Source organism: Panthera tigris, chromosome F3, assembly GCF_018350195.1.
Source record: "Panthera tigris isolate Pti1 chromosome F3, P.tigris_Pti1_mat1.1, whole genome shotgun sequence".
NCBI classification, from domain to species: domain Eukaryota; kingdom Metazoa; phylum Chordata; class Mammalia; order Carnivora; family Felidae; genus Panthera; species Panthera tigris.
Window position 1 is genome coordinate 66,024,366 of NC_056678.1, and position 16,806 is coordinate 66,041,171.

At 42.2% G+C, this 16,806-nt stretch overlaps 2 protein-coding genes across 2 annotated transcripts; both read left to right on the plus strand.

The window, feature by feature from the left end:
• The first annotated feature begins 843 nt into the window (after positions 1–843).
• Positions 844–1,797, plus strand: LOC102950474 (olfactory receptor 6P1). Its single transcript, XM_007084274.1, has one exon. The coding sequence runs from the start codon at positions 844–846 to the stop codon at positions 1,795–1,797; it is 954 nt and encodes a 317-aa protein (XP_007084336.1).
• Positions 1,798–11,024: 9,227 nt separating this feature from the next.
• On the plus strand, positions 11,025–12,002 carry LOC102950181 (olfactory receptor 6Y1-like). The gene has a single exon (XM_007084273.2). It carries the CDS (start codon positions 11,025–11,027, stop codon positions 12,000–12,002), a length of 978 nt encoding a protein of 325 aa, XP_007084335.1.
• The last annotated feature ends 4,804 nt before the right edge of the window (positions 12,003–16,806 follow it).

A 16,806-nucleotide genomic window follows, 5' to 3' on the forward strand; every position in this document is an offset into this window, starting at 1 on the left:
TTGTAAAATTTGTCTTGTATTTTTTTATTGCTTTGGTGAAATGTATGCTGATTACCAAATAAAATCTAATAGAAAGTCTTTTCAAAACACAGCCTCAAAAGTACAGGAAACCCCAAAACATGCAGATAGATACAGAGAAATCAATAAAAGGCTTGTAATTATAAAAATACATTACAATACTTTGAATTATGAGTTCAGTGAGACAATGTAAAATGTCCATAGTTTAAAGACACATGTGCTTATATAATTTTTGAAACAGGTATTGGTGGGTATCATAGCACCAATATTTAGATTTCACTGAACATATAAAAGAGTGACATAGGAATCTCATTTAAAACGTCAGTACTCACACGCAGTGAAAATTAGATTCCAGGCAACTATTTAAATGCATGACCAAAAGTACATGTCAAGTTTACACTATGCAAGCTAATGTATTGTTATTTTATTTTATTTATTTCATTTTATTTTATTTATTTTATTTTTATTTTATTTTATTTATTTTATTACTTTATTTTATTTATTTTATTATTTTGTTTATTTTATTTTATTTTATTATTAATTTTATTTTATTAATTTTATTTCATTAATTTTATTATTTTATTTATTCCATTGTATTTCATTTTATTTTGTTTTATTTATTTTATTTTATTATTTTACTTATTTTATTTTATTTTATTTTTTAATTTATTTTATTTTATTATTTTATTTCATTTTATTTATTTTATTTTATTATTTTATTTTATTTATTTCATTTTATTTCATTTTGGGGTTTTTTTTTTGTGGTTGGGAATGGCTTCCTCATTCTTCCTGTTCTTTTTTCAGGTGGTCACGTGGACAGAGACGATGGGAAATTGGAGCAGAGGCCACATAGCGGAGTTTGTGTTGGTGGGCTTCCCTACCTCTCCGCCCCTCCAGTGCCTCCTCTTTGTCCTCTTCCTGGCAATTTACCTGTTGACATTGTTGGAGAACGCACTCATCGTTTCCACAGTCTGGCTCACGCCAAGCCTTCACCGCCCGATGTACTTTTTCCTTGGCCATCTCTCCTTCCTGGAGCTGTGGTACGTCAATGTCACACTTCCCCGGCTTTTGGGAGCATTTCTTACCCAGGAGCGTAGAGTCTCCTACGTAGGCTGCATGACTCAGCTCTACTTCTTTATTGCCCTAGCCTGCACCGAATGTGTCCTGCTGGCGGTCATGGCCTATGACCGCTACCTGGCCATCTGTGAGCCCCTCCGTTATCCTAGTCTCATGCCATCCAGCCTGGCCATTCGCCTCGCTGCTTCCTCTTGGGGTAGTGGCTTCTTGAGCTCCATGATGAAGCTTCTTTTCATTTCCCGGCTGTCCTACTGTGGACCCAACGTCATCAACCACTTTTTCTGCGATATCTCCCCACTACTCAACCTCACCTGCTCTGACAAAGAGCACGCAGAACTAGTAGACTTCCTCTTGGCCCTGGTGATGATTCTGCTCCCTCTCTTGGCCGTGGTTTCATCATATGCTGCCATAATGGCTGCCCTCCTCAGGATTCCTACTGCCCAGGGACGTCGCAAAGCCTTCTCCACCTGTGCCTCTCACCTGGCAGTGGTTGTTATCTACTACTCTTCTACCCTCTTCACCTATGCACGGCCCCAGGCCATGTCCACCTTCAACCACAACAAGGTCATCTCTGTGCTCTATACAGTCATTGTACCGTTCCTCAATCCAGCCATCTACTGCCTGAGGAACAAGGAGGTGAAGGATGCTCTCAGGAAGTCGGTCCTGGGCAGATGCCACTATCCGAGGGATGTCCCAGATTGATGTGCAGCAGAACCTAGGAGGCAGGAAGAAACAAGGTGGCAATGATACCACCTGAAAGAATCATAGAAATAGGCTCAAAGGGAACATAAATATCAATTAGTACACAGTTTGGCTGAATAGTGTCTGGGAATCTCCCGATACAAACAAAAATTTGTGAACCATTGATCTTGTACGGGGTTTCCATACTAAGTTTGAATAGGCTGCAGAAGAGTCTCCTGGGGGCTGTTAAAATGCAAATTCCCCGAAAAGAAAATCTGTAGAGGGTCCGATAGGAAATGTCTAGGTTGCAACTCGGCCATGCATCACTTTCAACTTCCTAGGAACTCTTGTTTCATAGCCAGTTTGAAGTTCCCAACCCTAGATCAAAGCCTTTTATTTTATAACTGAGAAAGTAGAAGAAAGGGGATTTACTGGTGGATATGTCAAAGTGATGGGGGCTGTATTGCAGCAATGTCAGAGATCAAAATTCTCCAACCCTGCTCCCAATAAGAAATCACCAAAGTACCATGATACCCCAAGAACTGAAAGTCATGTCACCTACCTAAACAATATTCTGTGCCTCTCCCAGTCTTCCACCCACTGCAAGTCAAGGAAGAGGAAAACGTAGTGCTGGTATTCACCTATGTGTGCACCAAAGAACATGGCCAAATATTCATCTGAATCTCCCTTCTTTGACTCCAGTGGGTTACCAAGCTTGTTGACCTAATGAGGGTTGATTCAGTAGTAAGTGAAAATGCCTTAGAAAGCGTTTATATAGATTGGTCCCAGAATCTTCTCCAGCACTATGGGCAGCTTCTGTTTTAATTAGTTGGTGCCTGGGTTATACCAGTTGTGAAATATTTTAAGTTTTGTTTCCGGGGCAAATGACGCAAGAACAGAAAATGCCTTTTTTTCCTTAAACCCATGTTAGTTAACATACACTGTCGTATTGGTTTCAGGAGTAGAATTTAATGACTCATCACTTACATACAACACCCCGTGCTCATCCCATCAAGTGCCCTCCTTAATGCCCGTCACCCATTTAGCCCATGCCCCCCACCCACCTCCCCTCCGGCAACCCTCGGTCTGTTCTCTGTATTTAAGAGTCTCTTACGGTTTGCCTCCCTCTCTGTTTTGGGAGACAAAATAAAAGAATGAGAGGTGGGATGCAGGTGTCTCTAGAATGAGTGAGATGTCTCAGATTCAAAGGCTGAATTATAAACATTCTTCCAAGTTCCTCTGAGTTCTGGGAACTTGCTTGAATTGCTTAGGGAGATTTTCGCAGCCCGACTTAAGGCTACTTTCTGCACCTTTGAACCGTGTTCTGTGTTTCTTTAGTTGTAGGATTTTGTAGAAACATAATCAAGAAAGTGCTGTTGAGCAAATACTCAGAAACACAAATTGTCACGACGGACGCATTAGCTTATTCTGAACTAGGCTTTGGGGAAGAAACAAAAACGATTTTGTATTAAAGAAAACTACGGGGTCAATAATCATTTTAGGTTTTCCAGGGTGTAAAAGGAAACAACAGCGACAACAAAAAGAGCCAAGGCATTTGACGCTTTTAAAAGTATAAGTTGCTTGATGTTTATAAAATTTCTAAATAGTCTTTTAAAGAACCGTCTCTGACACTGTCTCTGTGTACCCTCCCCTCAGTGTATTCCCTTTTCCTTTCCTGGAGTTATGGAAGGCATGGCCTTTTACTGTGAGAATTCTGCTCCCCGAGCCAAGAAATGTCACTAGTTTCACTCCAGTGAGTCCCTGTTGTAATGAAAACATTGTCACCTACCTCATGTGCTCGCTGTGAACATTACATAAACAATGTATGTGTGAGTAAAGTGTTAAAATCTTTTCTCTTGAAAGATAAATTTTGCTGTGGATTCACTTCCTTTTCCTCCCCAGCTTTATCGAAGTAGAACAGATGGATAAAACTCTAAGGTACGTAAAGTGTACCACGTGACGATCTGAGACGCATGTGAACATACACTGTGAAAGCGTTCACCTTTGCTTAACTCTCCAGCTCCGGACTCTTGGAAGCCTGATAAATGGTATTAGGCAACACTGCTTGGGGTACAAACGGCCCCTGATGAGTAAAAGTCCTCTGGACCGGAGAATAATGCGAGTATTCTAAGTATCTGGGGAGAAGTCACAGCTTCAGGCTACTTCTGTGACTTGGCACGCCTTTTGCTGGGAGCCCTGGAAGCCAAGGATGCCAGGGACCTGTTAGAAGAGATGATGGCTCTTTGGGGACTTCAGGGGCCCAAGTCGAGGGGGACCCTGTGCCCTTGTGTGTGAATCTCATGTCCTCACCCCTGCCCTGTGACTTTGAATCCCAGAGACCAGCTCCTTGTCTGTTTTCAGCACCCCTTCCACAGACGAGAAATTCCCGAAGCTGCCGTGCTGGGATGTTGTGTCTCTGTCCTATATTTCTCTAGGGGAAACTGATGCCAAGTGTGTCCTTTGGGGGGGTGTGGGTTGGATTATTTGGTGATTCCTAAGATCTTCGGGCATATAATAGCTAATCACATAAGTAGTCAATAAATGCGAAGCCCCGTCTTTATTATCATTTTGTCAAAAATAATATGACTATGGGCTTCTAACCAATGTGCTGTTCTACTAACCACACCTCAAACTCACTCTTATGCAAATTGAGATTGGAGGACTGACCGGGGTCCCTAGAACGTACGTGGAAAGCTGGGCTCTGATCATCCTTCGTAATCATGTGGAGAAGGTGCTATGTTAACCAGAAAGTCTAGCGTTTCCACTGATCCGACCTAAAACTATTACAGCATGCCAGCGTGCCATTGAGTAGACTCAGTGAGGTTCACGCTCCTTTTAAACATGATCAGGATGGGGGCATCTGGGTGGCTTAGTCGGTTGACCGACTGACTCTTGATTTGGGGTCAGATCATGATCTCATTGTGAGTTCAAGCCCCATGTCGGGTTCTGGGCTGACAGCACAGACCCTGCTTGGAATTCATTCTCTCTCTGTCTCTCTCTCTGTTTCTGTCTCTGTCTCTGTATCTCTCTCTCTCTCTCTCCTCTTTCTCTCTCTCAAAATAAATAAAAAATAAACATTAAAATGTTTTTAAATGATCAGAATGTATCTTAACTCTTTTTTTGGATGTTAACATAGAACATAAATGTCCTCCTGGGATTTTAGTCTTGGATTTTGGGCTTGATCCTGACCCTCTGGGTATCTACATAGTACCGAGGGAGGAGCTAGAGAATGTCAGCTGGTACAAATGCCACCATTAGGGCCCTTGTCATATCACACTCTTTCCCGGCGGGGGCAGTAGCCCTCCTAATTTGTTTTTCCTCTCGTGTGAGAGGTTCCCACAGTGTGTTCATTGGTGTAGATAGCTCACTTTTCTTCGCTGTGACAACCCATCTTTTTCAAGCTGAAAATATGCCCAGCCCCGGCCATAAATCCACATCTCTGCGTCACATGTTTGATTCGTCAGCTTTTCTTGTATCTGGCTGGGAGTGGTCATATATCTCGTTTTTGTCCAATAAACGGAAGTAGAAGTCTGCTGGAGAGGATCTCCTTTTCAGAGAAAGATGTAGCTGCCACGGGTGTTTCCGCTTTCCTTCTGTTGAACTTGGCTTTGATGCCCGGAGCTCCAGCAGCCGTCCATGAGGTAACAGACATGAGGAGGGAAGTTCAGCACTGAGGCTGGAGGCGCAGAAATGCATAAAAATCGTGGGTCTTCGATAGCATGCTTGAGAAGTTGAACCAACACGAGCAAATACCTACACCCATGTTTATTTTTTATCAAATGATAAAAATTAATTCCCATTTGTTGGAGGCCCTGTAATTTGTGCTTCCTTCTTATTTTCAACCTAATATGCTTGCTGTAATACATTTACCTAACTTTTGCCTTGCATCGTTTTAGAATTTTCAAACGGTTTTTAGTTTTAGGGTCTCTTAAGTTTGTCAAATGAAATCTATTTTTGTACGTTGCCAGAGAAAGATCAGGACCCACCCACCCCCTCCTGCCAAAGCTCCTATTTTGCCATTCCGGGAAACGAAAGAGTCACTATGCCTTTAAAGCTGTAATTCACAGGTTAGCCAGAGAGAGGCTGGTTATTTCTCAGATGCCACACCTGCAATTCAAATAGCTCCTGCAAGTCAGTCTTGTATTCTCTTATTTTGTCATACTTTATTTTGTTTCATTTATTTATTTATTTTTAGGTTATGAACATGTACTCAGTGGAGCCCACTTTTCACCAGAGAGGCATAACAGAAGGTAAGTAAGGAAGGAGCATGTGTTCAAGTCAATTATGATTCTTTAAATACAATTAATTCATTTTAAAACAGGGGTACCATTCGTCACGATTAACTAAGAAGGTCCTTGCATTTAAAAAGGAAACATAAATTATGTGATTTTTTATTCATAAAACGCCACATAGAAAGCACAAAATGTGATTATCTGCCTCAAATTTTTAAATAACTTGAGAGGAAATGGGAAACACACAATTTTCAGAAATAATTATAAACACAAAGAAAAGGGGCGCCTGGGTGGCTCAGTCGGTTAAGCGGCCGACTTCAGCTCAGGTCACGATCTCGCGGTCCATGAGTTCGAGCCCCGCGTCGGGCTCTGGGCTGATGGCTCAGGGCCTGGAGCCTGCTTCCGATTCTGTGTGTCTCTCTCTCTCTGCCCCTCCCCCGTTCATGCTCTGTCTCTCTCTGTCTCAAAAATAAATTTAAAAAAAGTTAAAAAAATTTAAAAAATAAATAAATAAATACAAAGAAAAATGTGAGTTTCCCCAGTAACTTTAACTTCTACATTTAAAAATTACTCTATCTCTCCTTACCCAAGCTAAGTGCGTATTGATCCGGAATATTTTTCCAGACTCAGACATATTGCAATTTGTAAGCTCTGCCCTTTTTCTCACTCAGCTCAGAGCTGTAGTCTCTGCCCGTTTGTTCAATAAGATCCTTAAATTAACTGTGTTCTTTTCTTCCGTGACAAGAAAGAGTCAAGAGTGAACTTAGAATTCCATTTTTGCTTTAAGCGCTCAGCGTTTTAACTACCACTTTTTTCCTTTGTACCAAGGAATGACTGTAAACAGTTATCACCAAAAAAAGATGGTATTTTGTTTTACTAACTTCTGGGTTACCATCATACCAAAGGTAATGTTACCATCGCCTTTTAAAGATGAGGAGTGCGGTACTTAGAGAGACTTGGGAATTTATTTGCCTCACAGAGCTACCCAGGAACAATAAAAACTCATGTTTTTCTTTTTTTTTTTTTTCTTGAATATATTTGACATATAACATTGTCAAATTGATAGCAATTTATTTATCCGATTTAAGGTGTACAATGTGTTACTTTGACACGTTTATGCATGGCAATATAATTGTCTTTGTAGCTGTGTCGATCACATTCCATACATACAGACCCATATTGCTGTCTATATTCATCATACAGTGCATTGAAAACTATGGCTTTTTTGTTTTCCGTTCCAAGTGTATATCCTTAAACACCCTCAGTTCTATTTCTTGATTCTCCACTCCTTGGTAACAACCATTTTGTAATCTGCCTTTTATGACTTGGACTTTTTTTTTAAGATTCCACATAAAAGTGCTCGTCTTTCTCTGCCTCCTCTCACTTAGCATAAGGTACTCAAGGTCCATCCATGTTTTCTCAAATGGCGGGATTCCCTCCTTTCTCACAGCTGACTCCCGCTGTGTATACCCACCACCTCTTTCTTACCTGCTCATCCATTGATGGGCATTCGGGCTGTTTTTGTGTCTTGACTCCTGTGAATAATGCTGTCATGAACACGAGGGTATATATCTCTTTGAAATACATGTATCTTTTGTATCTACTGAGTTACTGACACATGAGAGTCGTGTAGATGTGTAGAGCTGACACTTGTGTGCACAACATCTAAGGGTGTTTGGGGTTTGTATACGGGTGTGTGCACATGCTTGGGTCCCCGAATAAGAGCGGGCAAATGCCATTCTGATTTTCTGCTGAATGGCTTTGGTTATAGCACTCTGTTCCCCCAGAGGATCTTATTATTTGTGAGACCATTGCTCAGAAAGAGAAGAGCCCGCACACACACACTTTTCCCTCACCTTCCTCTGCCCCAGAGTCTGGCAGGGAGGAAAGCAGTGTGCTCCAAGCCTAAGGTCCCTCTTGTGTCATTTACCTTGCCAGCTCTTCCCTTAGTATTCCCCTGGGGTCCCCTTGGGCCCTGGAAAGGCCAAATACATTCCTGAGGGCAGTATCTGTGGGGAGGTCCCCTGTGGGTGGGAGTTGGTACCTGCCCCTCCAGTAGCTTGGAGACAGGCAGAGAACAAATAGCTCATTCTGTGCCCATCTTCAAGCTGAGCAGAGACACACCCAGGCTGGCCCAACACCTCTTCGAGCTTAAGGACACCGCCTTCCTCCTCTTGGTCTACATGACCTCTCCTCTTTCCTCGGTTCAAGATGGCCATGCCTGACAAGGCTGGGAGAAGAGCCATAAGTTACATCACTGAGACAATGGTGGGTTGAAAAGACTCTCAGGTATTTCCAGGGGATGGTTGAACATCATTTTCATTTAAATCACTGATTCTTGGGAGCTTTCATTTTATTGATATTTTAAAATAGTTTGTCTTCTTTGAGCTTACTATGGGAAGTGTAGCTACAGGGCATAGTTGGGGAGTGAACTTAGGACATATATAGATTAATTTCACTCCAAAATATTTCTTTTTGAGAGAGAGAGAGAGAGAGAGAGAGAAGCAGGGGAGGGGAAGAGAAAGAGGGAGAGGAAGAACCCCAAGCAGGCTCCATGCTGTCAGTGCAGAGCCTGATGTGACACTGGGACCCACAAACCGTGAGATGGTGGCCTGAGCTGAAGTCAAACACTTAACTTACTGAGCCACCCAGGCGCCCTCCTAATTCTTAGTCTTAAATTCCGTGGGCCACATTGATTTCCAGCTTCAGGTCTGAGGCATGCCTTCTGAGAAGGACAGTGTCTGTTGCTGAAATCCTGAAAATATATTGCATTGTCGCAGTGCTGGGGGGCACTGAGGAGGAGGGGGACATGTTCCAGGAAGAAAGGACTTCTGGGTGTGATTCCCTCCTTACATATTTCTGGAATATAAAAACGCACGAGGGAATGAACCCAAGCACACAGCTGTGGAGACTGGTGTCTTGTTATTGTGAAGGAAGTGCCTCCCAAATGGAAATGCGACCCCCCCTCCTCCAGTAGCTGAAGACATGTCGATGTCATGTGTCCATTGGCAGGGACAGAGGTGCTGAGGAAAAGCCCGGCTGGAGGGGGTGTCTAAGCTGTTCATTAATGGGTTTCAGGTTGGTTGGACTTTCAGGCTCAGAGAAGAGAGGAAAGCTGCTGAGGGAGCTTGGGGCTCACAGACCTTGCCTTTTTTTCAAGTTCCACCAACCCCCCACTGCCTCCTGAATCTTAGGCCACAGCACACAGGGACCTTGCATTGGGTGTGTGTGTGTGTGTGTGTGTGTGTGTGTGTGTGTAGCTTAAAGGCTGAGTTCCAACAAACAAACAAAATTGTCGAATTGGCACTATTAGACCTTATTTGTTTTTTTTTTGTTTGTTTATCTGCGTCTGTGTTCTTCTCTAACATGGATATCTAAGAGGTGGCTGTTCTGCCTTCCTTTAGGGTCCTAAAGCGAAGTCTGAGCAGCAAGAGGGAAGTGGATGGGGTGGGCGGCCATTTTCCAGCTGTCACCCTAGGACCATTTCCTCAGGAAAAGCAGAGAGCCTCCCCTGGCTGCACCCCTATGTCCTACGCATGGGCAAGGTTGTTGAGAAAAGGAGAGTAGGGGGGACAGGCTCTGGAGAGATGCAAAAGGGAGGAATCAAGCTGTAGGTCACAGAGAAAGTCTGGGAAGGGTAAGGCACTCAGCATGGGAGGTTCAGAGTGATTCTCAGATGGCTGGTTGGAGACTGTACCCTGGGCGGGAATGCAGAAGGCTCAGTGATGGCAGAAGGCATCTGGGTCCTCCATTTTTTCTGGTATTATTTTCAAGCAACTTGTGCCTCCTTTACTCTAATACCCCTGGAAAGGTCCTACAGTCCCCTCCTTTCTCATTAACAATGGCTGTTGTTTAAGGGTGCCTGGGTGGCTCAGTTGGCTGAGTGTCTGACTCTAGATTTCAGCTTAGGTTATGGTCCCAAGGTCATGGAATCGAGTCCCACATTGAGCTCTTTACTGGGTGTGGAGTCTGCTTGAGATTCTCTGTCCCTCTTCCCTTCTCCCTGCTCATGCTTGTGCTCTCTCTTTCTCTCTAAAATAATAATAATAATAATAATAATAATAATACACAATGGCTGTTGTTTCCACCATGTAGATCTGTGTTGACTTTGTTGGCAGGGTTTTGGGAGAATTTAGCAGTGTATCCTGGAAAGGTCACAGCAAATGTCCATAGGAATTTAATTTAAAATCTAAAGTTCATTAGATGTTTACAGATGTGGTGAAATTATATTATATCCACCTTAGAAATAAAAGAACTAACATTCTGAACATTAAGTAGTAAGCTCACTTACGTGGAGTTAGACGAAAGTGGGATGTGATGTCCTTTTCCTAAACTCCTAATCCAGCACTCCATACAATGTATTGGATCAAAAAAAACATTATCTTTTAGGTTACCCATTCGATTTTGTTCTCCAAGAAGCTGGCAAACATTCATATCAGGTTTGCTATTAACCCTGTGTGTTTACTCAAATATTGCTTCATTCAAGATTTACAACCTTGTTAAATAGGAAACAAACACACAAACAGAAGAATTCTTTCCGTACAGATAAGTGGAGTCAGAAGACTTCTCTGGAAGTTATGCCAATTATGCCTGGGGCGGGGGGGGGGGGGGGCAGCCCGCGGTGAATACTTGAGTTTCTGGCTTCTTTACATACATAGCAGATGGGATTTCTTGCTTATGGTGAAGGGGTGATAGGAAGGCCATCCTCCTATGACCAACAGGGAAATACTGGAAAGGCACAGAATTAATTTGGAGTCAGAAGTTTCCAATTTCACTTGTGTGTACCTTGGACGAGTTATCTCTCTTGGCTTAAGTTGACAAAAATTAAAATATAAGCTCCCCAAAATACATGATGGCTCAAAAGTTCTGGTTCTGATCATAATTTAGGACAAAGTAAGGTATAAAGGCAGGAGAACTTCTCTTGTGATGACTTTGCTGCTGGGGGGTCTATCATTGGTGGTTGGGTCGTGCTCAGGAAGTGGAAAAATCTGATTCTGTCTGTGCCCACAGCCAGTTATGATCACCAAAGTTCTGGAAGCAGGTAACCACACAGCAACCATACATTTCATTCTTCTGGGATTTCCAACACGGCCATCCTTCCAGCTTTTCCTGTTCTTCGTGTTCCTGGCAACCTACCTACTGACTCTGCTGGAGAACGCTCTCATCATCCTGGCCATTCGCGGTGACAGACAACTGCACAAGCCCATGTACTTCTTTCTGAGCCACCTCTCCTTCCTGGAGATGTGGTATGTCACTGTCATCAGCCCCAAGATGCTGGTGGACTTCCTCAGCCATGACAAGACCATTTCCTTCAATGGCTGCATGACTCAACTTTACTTCTTTGTGACCTTTGTCTGCACAGAGTACCTCCTCCTCGCTGTTATGGCCTTTGACCGCCACGTAGCCATTTGTAAGCCACTACGCTACCCAGTTATTGTGACCAACCAGCTCTGTGGTACCCTGGCGGGGGGATGCTGGCTCTGTGGACTCACAACTGCCACGATTAAGATGGTTTTCATAGCCCGACTCCACTACTGTGGCAAACCTCACATCAACCATTATTTCTGCGATATTTCTCCGCTCCTCAGCATCCCCTGCGAAGATCCCTCGCAGGCGGAGCGAGTAGACTTCTTTCTGGCCCTCGTGGTTATTGCCATCCCCCTTTGTGTGGTCGTGGCGTCTTATGCCACCATTCTCAGTGCCGTCCTCAGGATCCCTTCTTCACAAGGCCGCCAAAAGGCGTTTTCCACCTGTGCCTCTCACCTGACTGTTGTCATTCTCTTCTATTCCACAACCCTTTTCACCTATGCCCGCCCCAAGCTCATGTACACCTACAGTTCCAACAAAGCGGTATCCGTGCTCTACACGGTCATCGTCCCCCTCCTCAACCCCATCATCTACTGTCTGAGGAACCGGGAAGTAAAGGCAGCCCTCAAGAAGACCGTACTGTGCAAAGGAAGTCGTTCCAGAGGGGATGTGGCTTTGAGCAATTAAACGCTTATAGACTCCCTTCAGGCCTGAGTCAGGAGGCGATGGTTCCACATCCACACCCCACACTCTGGCCCTTGCTTATCTATCCATATCCAGTACCTTAGCCCTGCTCCCCTGTGTGTGTGTGTGTGCGTGTGTAGACGCAAACGTGGCTAAAGAACCATATTCGCAAGCGGCAGCCTCTACCTCTAGCTCAGCAGACCGGTTTTAGACATTTCCCCAAACCTCCTTGAAACGAGGGCGGATTTTTCTCTCCCACTAAGATACAAACCCCATGAGACGACAGATGCGTCTGTCACACAGTAGGTGCTTACTACATACTGTTGCAAGGGTCGCTGAATAAGTACATTGAGTGAAAACACTGAAGACGAAGAGGGCAATTGTGAATACGGGTTGATGGCCTCTGTTCCACCTGGTCATTGGCATTTCTTTTTCTTCCTCGCTCCTCTCTGTTCTGCCTTTCCTCTTACAGACTCATAGATGTGCTCGCTCTCTGCCCTCCTCCTTCCCGTCCTCCTTCCCTCCTCGCTCCCTCTCCCCACCCCCTATTTTTCCACAGAGACGCTGGCATGCGTTCACCCAAATAAAGTCACCACCTCATCTTACCTGACTCGTTTGCTGATTCAAGAGCACAAAGCCAATGAGCGGCCCAAGCTTTGTGGAGACCTCAGCAAAACTTTAGGAGGCATACCTTGCGTTTTCAAGATGTTAAGCATTAAAAACCAAAAGCTTTTCTGTATTTCCGGAGCACGGATTTTAGTAGCAATTACTTTTCACTTCTTATTTTATGGTTAGCTTTTTTAAAATCAGCTTTGTGGGGCACCTGGGTGGCTCAGTCGGTTGAGCGACCGGCTTCGGCTCAGGTCACGATCTCAGGGTTGGTGAGCTCAAGCCCCGCATCGGGCTCTGTGCCGACAGCTCGGAGCCTGGAGCCTGCTTCGGATTCTGTGTCTCCCTGTCTCTCTCCCCTTCCCCCACTCATGCTCTGTCTCTCTGTGTCTCAGAAATAAATAAACATTAAAAAAATAAAATAATAAAATAAAATCAGCTTTGTAAAGTATAATTCTATTCAATAAATTTCACCTTATTTTTATTTTTTATTTTTTCTTAAAGTTTATCCAATAGAGAGAGGGAGGGAGAGAGAGAGAGAGAGAGAGAGAATGCAGGAGGGATACAGAGAGAGAGGGAGAGAGAGAAAATCCCAAGCAGGCTCCACACCATCAGCACAGAGCCTGATGCAGGGCTTGAACCCTCGAACCTGAGATCGTGTATGAGATCATGAGATCTCATGACCTGAGATCATGACCTGAGCCAAAACCAAGTGACCTGAGATCATGACCTGAGCCAAAACCAAGTGTCAGACACTTAACTGACTGAGTCACTCCTAAATTAGGCACCCCTCAATTTCACCTTTTTAAATCGTACTGAATTTTGGAAAAGTGGGCAAGTTGTCAAACAACAACAATCACTAGATAGAACATTTCTGTCATCCCCCAAAGTTCCCTTGCGCCTTTTTTCATTAAATCTCCTGCTCATACCCCCAGACCTAGCTACTGGGGAGTGGTAAATTTTTTGTCACTTTTGCTTTGCCTTTTCTAGAAATTCACATAAATAGAATCATACAATCTGTGGTCTTTTGTGTCAGACTCACTTATCATAATGCTTTTAAGTTTCTCAAAAATTTTTTTCATTGAAGTATAATTAACATACAGTTTTAAATCAGTTTCTTTTTTTCCATTATATTGCTTCTATTTTTTTTAAATATGAAAATTATTGTCAAATTGGTCTCCATACAACACCCAGTGCTCATCCCAAAAGGTGCCCTCCTAAGTGCCCATCACCCACCCTCCCCTTCCTCCCACCCCCATCAACCCTCAGTTTGTTCTCAGTTTTTAAGAGTCTCTTAGGCTTTTAAATCAGTTTCAAGTGTGCAGTAGAGAGACTCAACAATTCTATGCATTACTCAGTGCTCATCATGATAAGTGGACTCTTTGTTTTAAGCCTTTTTTTTTTTAAGTTTTATCTATTTATGTTGAGAGAGAGAGAGAGAGAGAGAGCGCACAACCACCTTCAGCCTTAATGACCTGCATAAAGGTCCGGTCTCCAGATACAGCCACCTCAGGGGGTGAGACTCCAATGTGAGTTTGAGGGACCAGAATCATTGAGTCTATAAGAAAGAGTATGTAGAATTGACATCACTTTCCCCTTAAACATTTGATAAAATCCACCAATGAACTAATCGGGACTAGGGAGGTTTATTTGTGAGAAGTTATTAACTGTACATCCTATGTTTTTTAATAGATATAGGAACAATGAGGTTATTGGTTTATTCTCTTTTTTTATTGGCTTATTCTCGAGTGAGCTTTGAAAGGATGTCTTTCAAGTAACACGCCATTTGATTTGTCAAATTTGTTAGCATAACGTTGTTCATGGTATTCCCTGAAATGTCCACGGTATATGTAAGGAGGTACTTATTTATTGTTTAATATTTGGGTAACTTGTGTCTTCTTTCTTTTAACCTGTTCCGTCTCCCTATAGATTTATCAATTTTATTTTTTAAAAATCAATACAATTGCTGGAGTCTATTGGTCTTGGGTTCCTTTTCTCCTTACTATTTTATTGTGTGAGGAAAATATATAATATCCTTTCTTCTGCTTACATTTGACTTATTGTAATCTGTTCTTTCTCTTGTTTCTTAAGACAAAAGTTGAGCCTACAGATTCGAGTCTCTTTTGTACTGTAAGCATTTAATGCTATAAATGTTCCCTTGAGTACTGATCTAGCTGTATCCCCCAAATAATTTTGATACATCATGTTGTCACTTTATTCAGTTTAAACTAACTCTAATTTCCTTTTTGATTCCCCGCCCCACCTTTGGCCCATCGGCTATTTAGAAGTGTGTAATTTTAAGTGTTAATCATCTGGTCTGTTCTAGATATCTCTTCGTCCTTGTTTTCTTGTTTAACTTAATTATAATCAATGAACATCCTTACATATTAATTAAATCTTACAAAATATTCTGAGACTTGCTTATGGTCACGCACATGGTCTATCTTGCACACTTGAAAAGAGTATGTCGTCTGTTCGGGCGTACGATTTCCAACACCTATCAGTTAGATCGTATTGGTTAACAGTATCGTTAAAATCTTCCACGTTTTAATTTTGTCCTTATATTATACATTTTGTGGATATAGATATGGCACATCCCTATCCTTCTGTATCTTTATTTTAGGTCCTCTTGTTCTTCCAGTTACCAAGACTAAAGTATCGAGCACCTCAACTATCACAGTGGATTCATCTATTTCTCGTTAATTTTCATCAGTGTTTTACTTAATAAATTTTCTATTTTTGTAATTATATGCATATACATTTGGGATTTTTGTGGGTTTTTTTTCCAAGTTGAACACTTAACTATTCTGAAATGTCACCCTTTATCTCAAGGAATGTTCCTTGTTCTAAAACTAACTGCAGCTGATATTAATAGGGTCACTATAGCTTTTATTTCATTTGGGTGTCCTGGTATATATTTTTCCTGTCTTTTTACCTTCAAACTACCTGTGGCTCATAATTAAAGTAAGTACTTTACAGACTGTGTATAAGTAGATATATTTTATCCAGTGGGATAATCCCTGGTCTTAAATTCTTATCCCATTTTTACTGCCTTTTTAAATTAATTGAGTACATTCTAACAGTTCCATTTTGTCTCACTTTGGCTTACAAGTGTTTGTTTCGGGGCAGGTTTCTGTGAAAATGGAAATGTTATATCTGTGCTGCCCAAGACAGTGGACACAAGAACATGAGGTTATCAAACATTACGATGTGACCACTGGGGCAGGAAAATAGAACTTTTAATTGTATTGAATCTTAATCGAATTAAAAATTCAATATCCACATGGAGCTAAAAGCTGTCTTATTTTAATGTTTTTTATTTATTTTTGAGAGACAGAGAGAGACAGAGCCTGAGCAGAGAGAGACAGAGCCTGAGCAGGGGAGGGGCAGAGAGAGAGAGGGAGACACAGAATCCGAAACAGGCTCCAGGCTCTGAGCTGTCCGCACAGAGCCCGACCGACCCCCGGCTCGAACTCACAGAGTGTGAGATCATGACCTGAGCTGAAGTCAGACGCTTAACCGACTGAACCACCCAGGCGCCCCTAAAAGCTGTCTTATTGATAGCACAGCTCCAGGCACACAATATACATCTCTAACTTATCAGTGTCATTATTCTAATAATATTATATGATTGCATGTATACCGAAAAGCTTCTTAATCCATTCTTTGTACTACATTACCATATATCTTACCTCTCTTATTCTAAAACCTACAATTCACTGATATTACTTTTTTGCTTTAAGCAACTATATTTCAGGGAGACTAAAAAGTAAAGGAAAATAAACTTTACCCATATACTTAGCATTTTATTTTCCTATCTAAACTTTGTGAGGATCCAAATTTTTATCTGGTAACCTTTTTTTTTTTTATGCCTGAAGCTGTATCTTTAATATTTATTTATGGTGCAGGTATGCTAATGATACATTTTCATAGCTTTGACAGTCTGGACAAGGCTTTCTTCACCTTCGTTTCTGAAGATCGTTCCCCTGGGTGAAGAGTCTGAGCTGACAGATTTTCCACGTGTTCCATTATGGTCTAATTTCCAGAATTTCCAGTAAGTCATCTGTTCTTAACCGGGTTGCTCTGTAGGTAATGTTCCTTTTTTTCCCTCACTATTTTTATGGGTTTTATCGTTGATTTCCAGCAACTGGATTCCTATATACTTTGGTGTGATTTTCTTTTTCATTCTGCTCGAGAG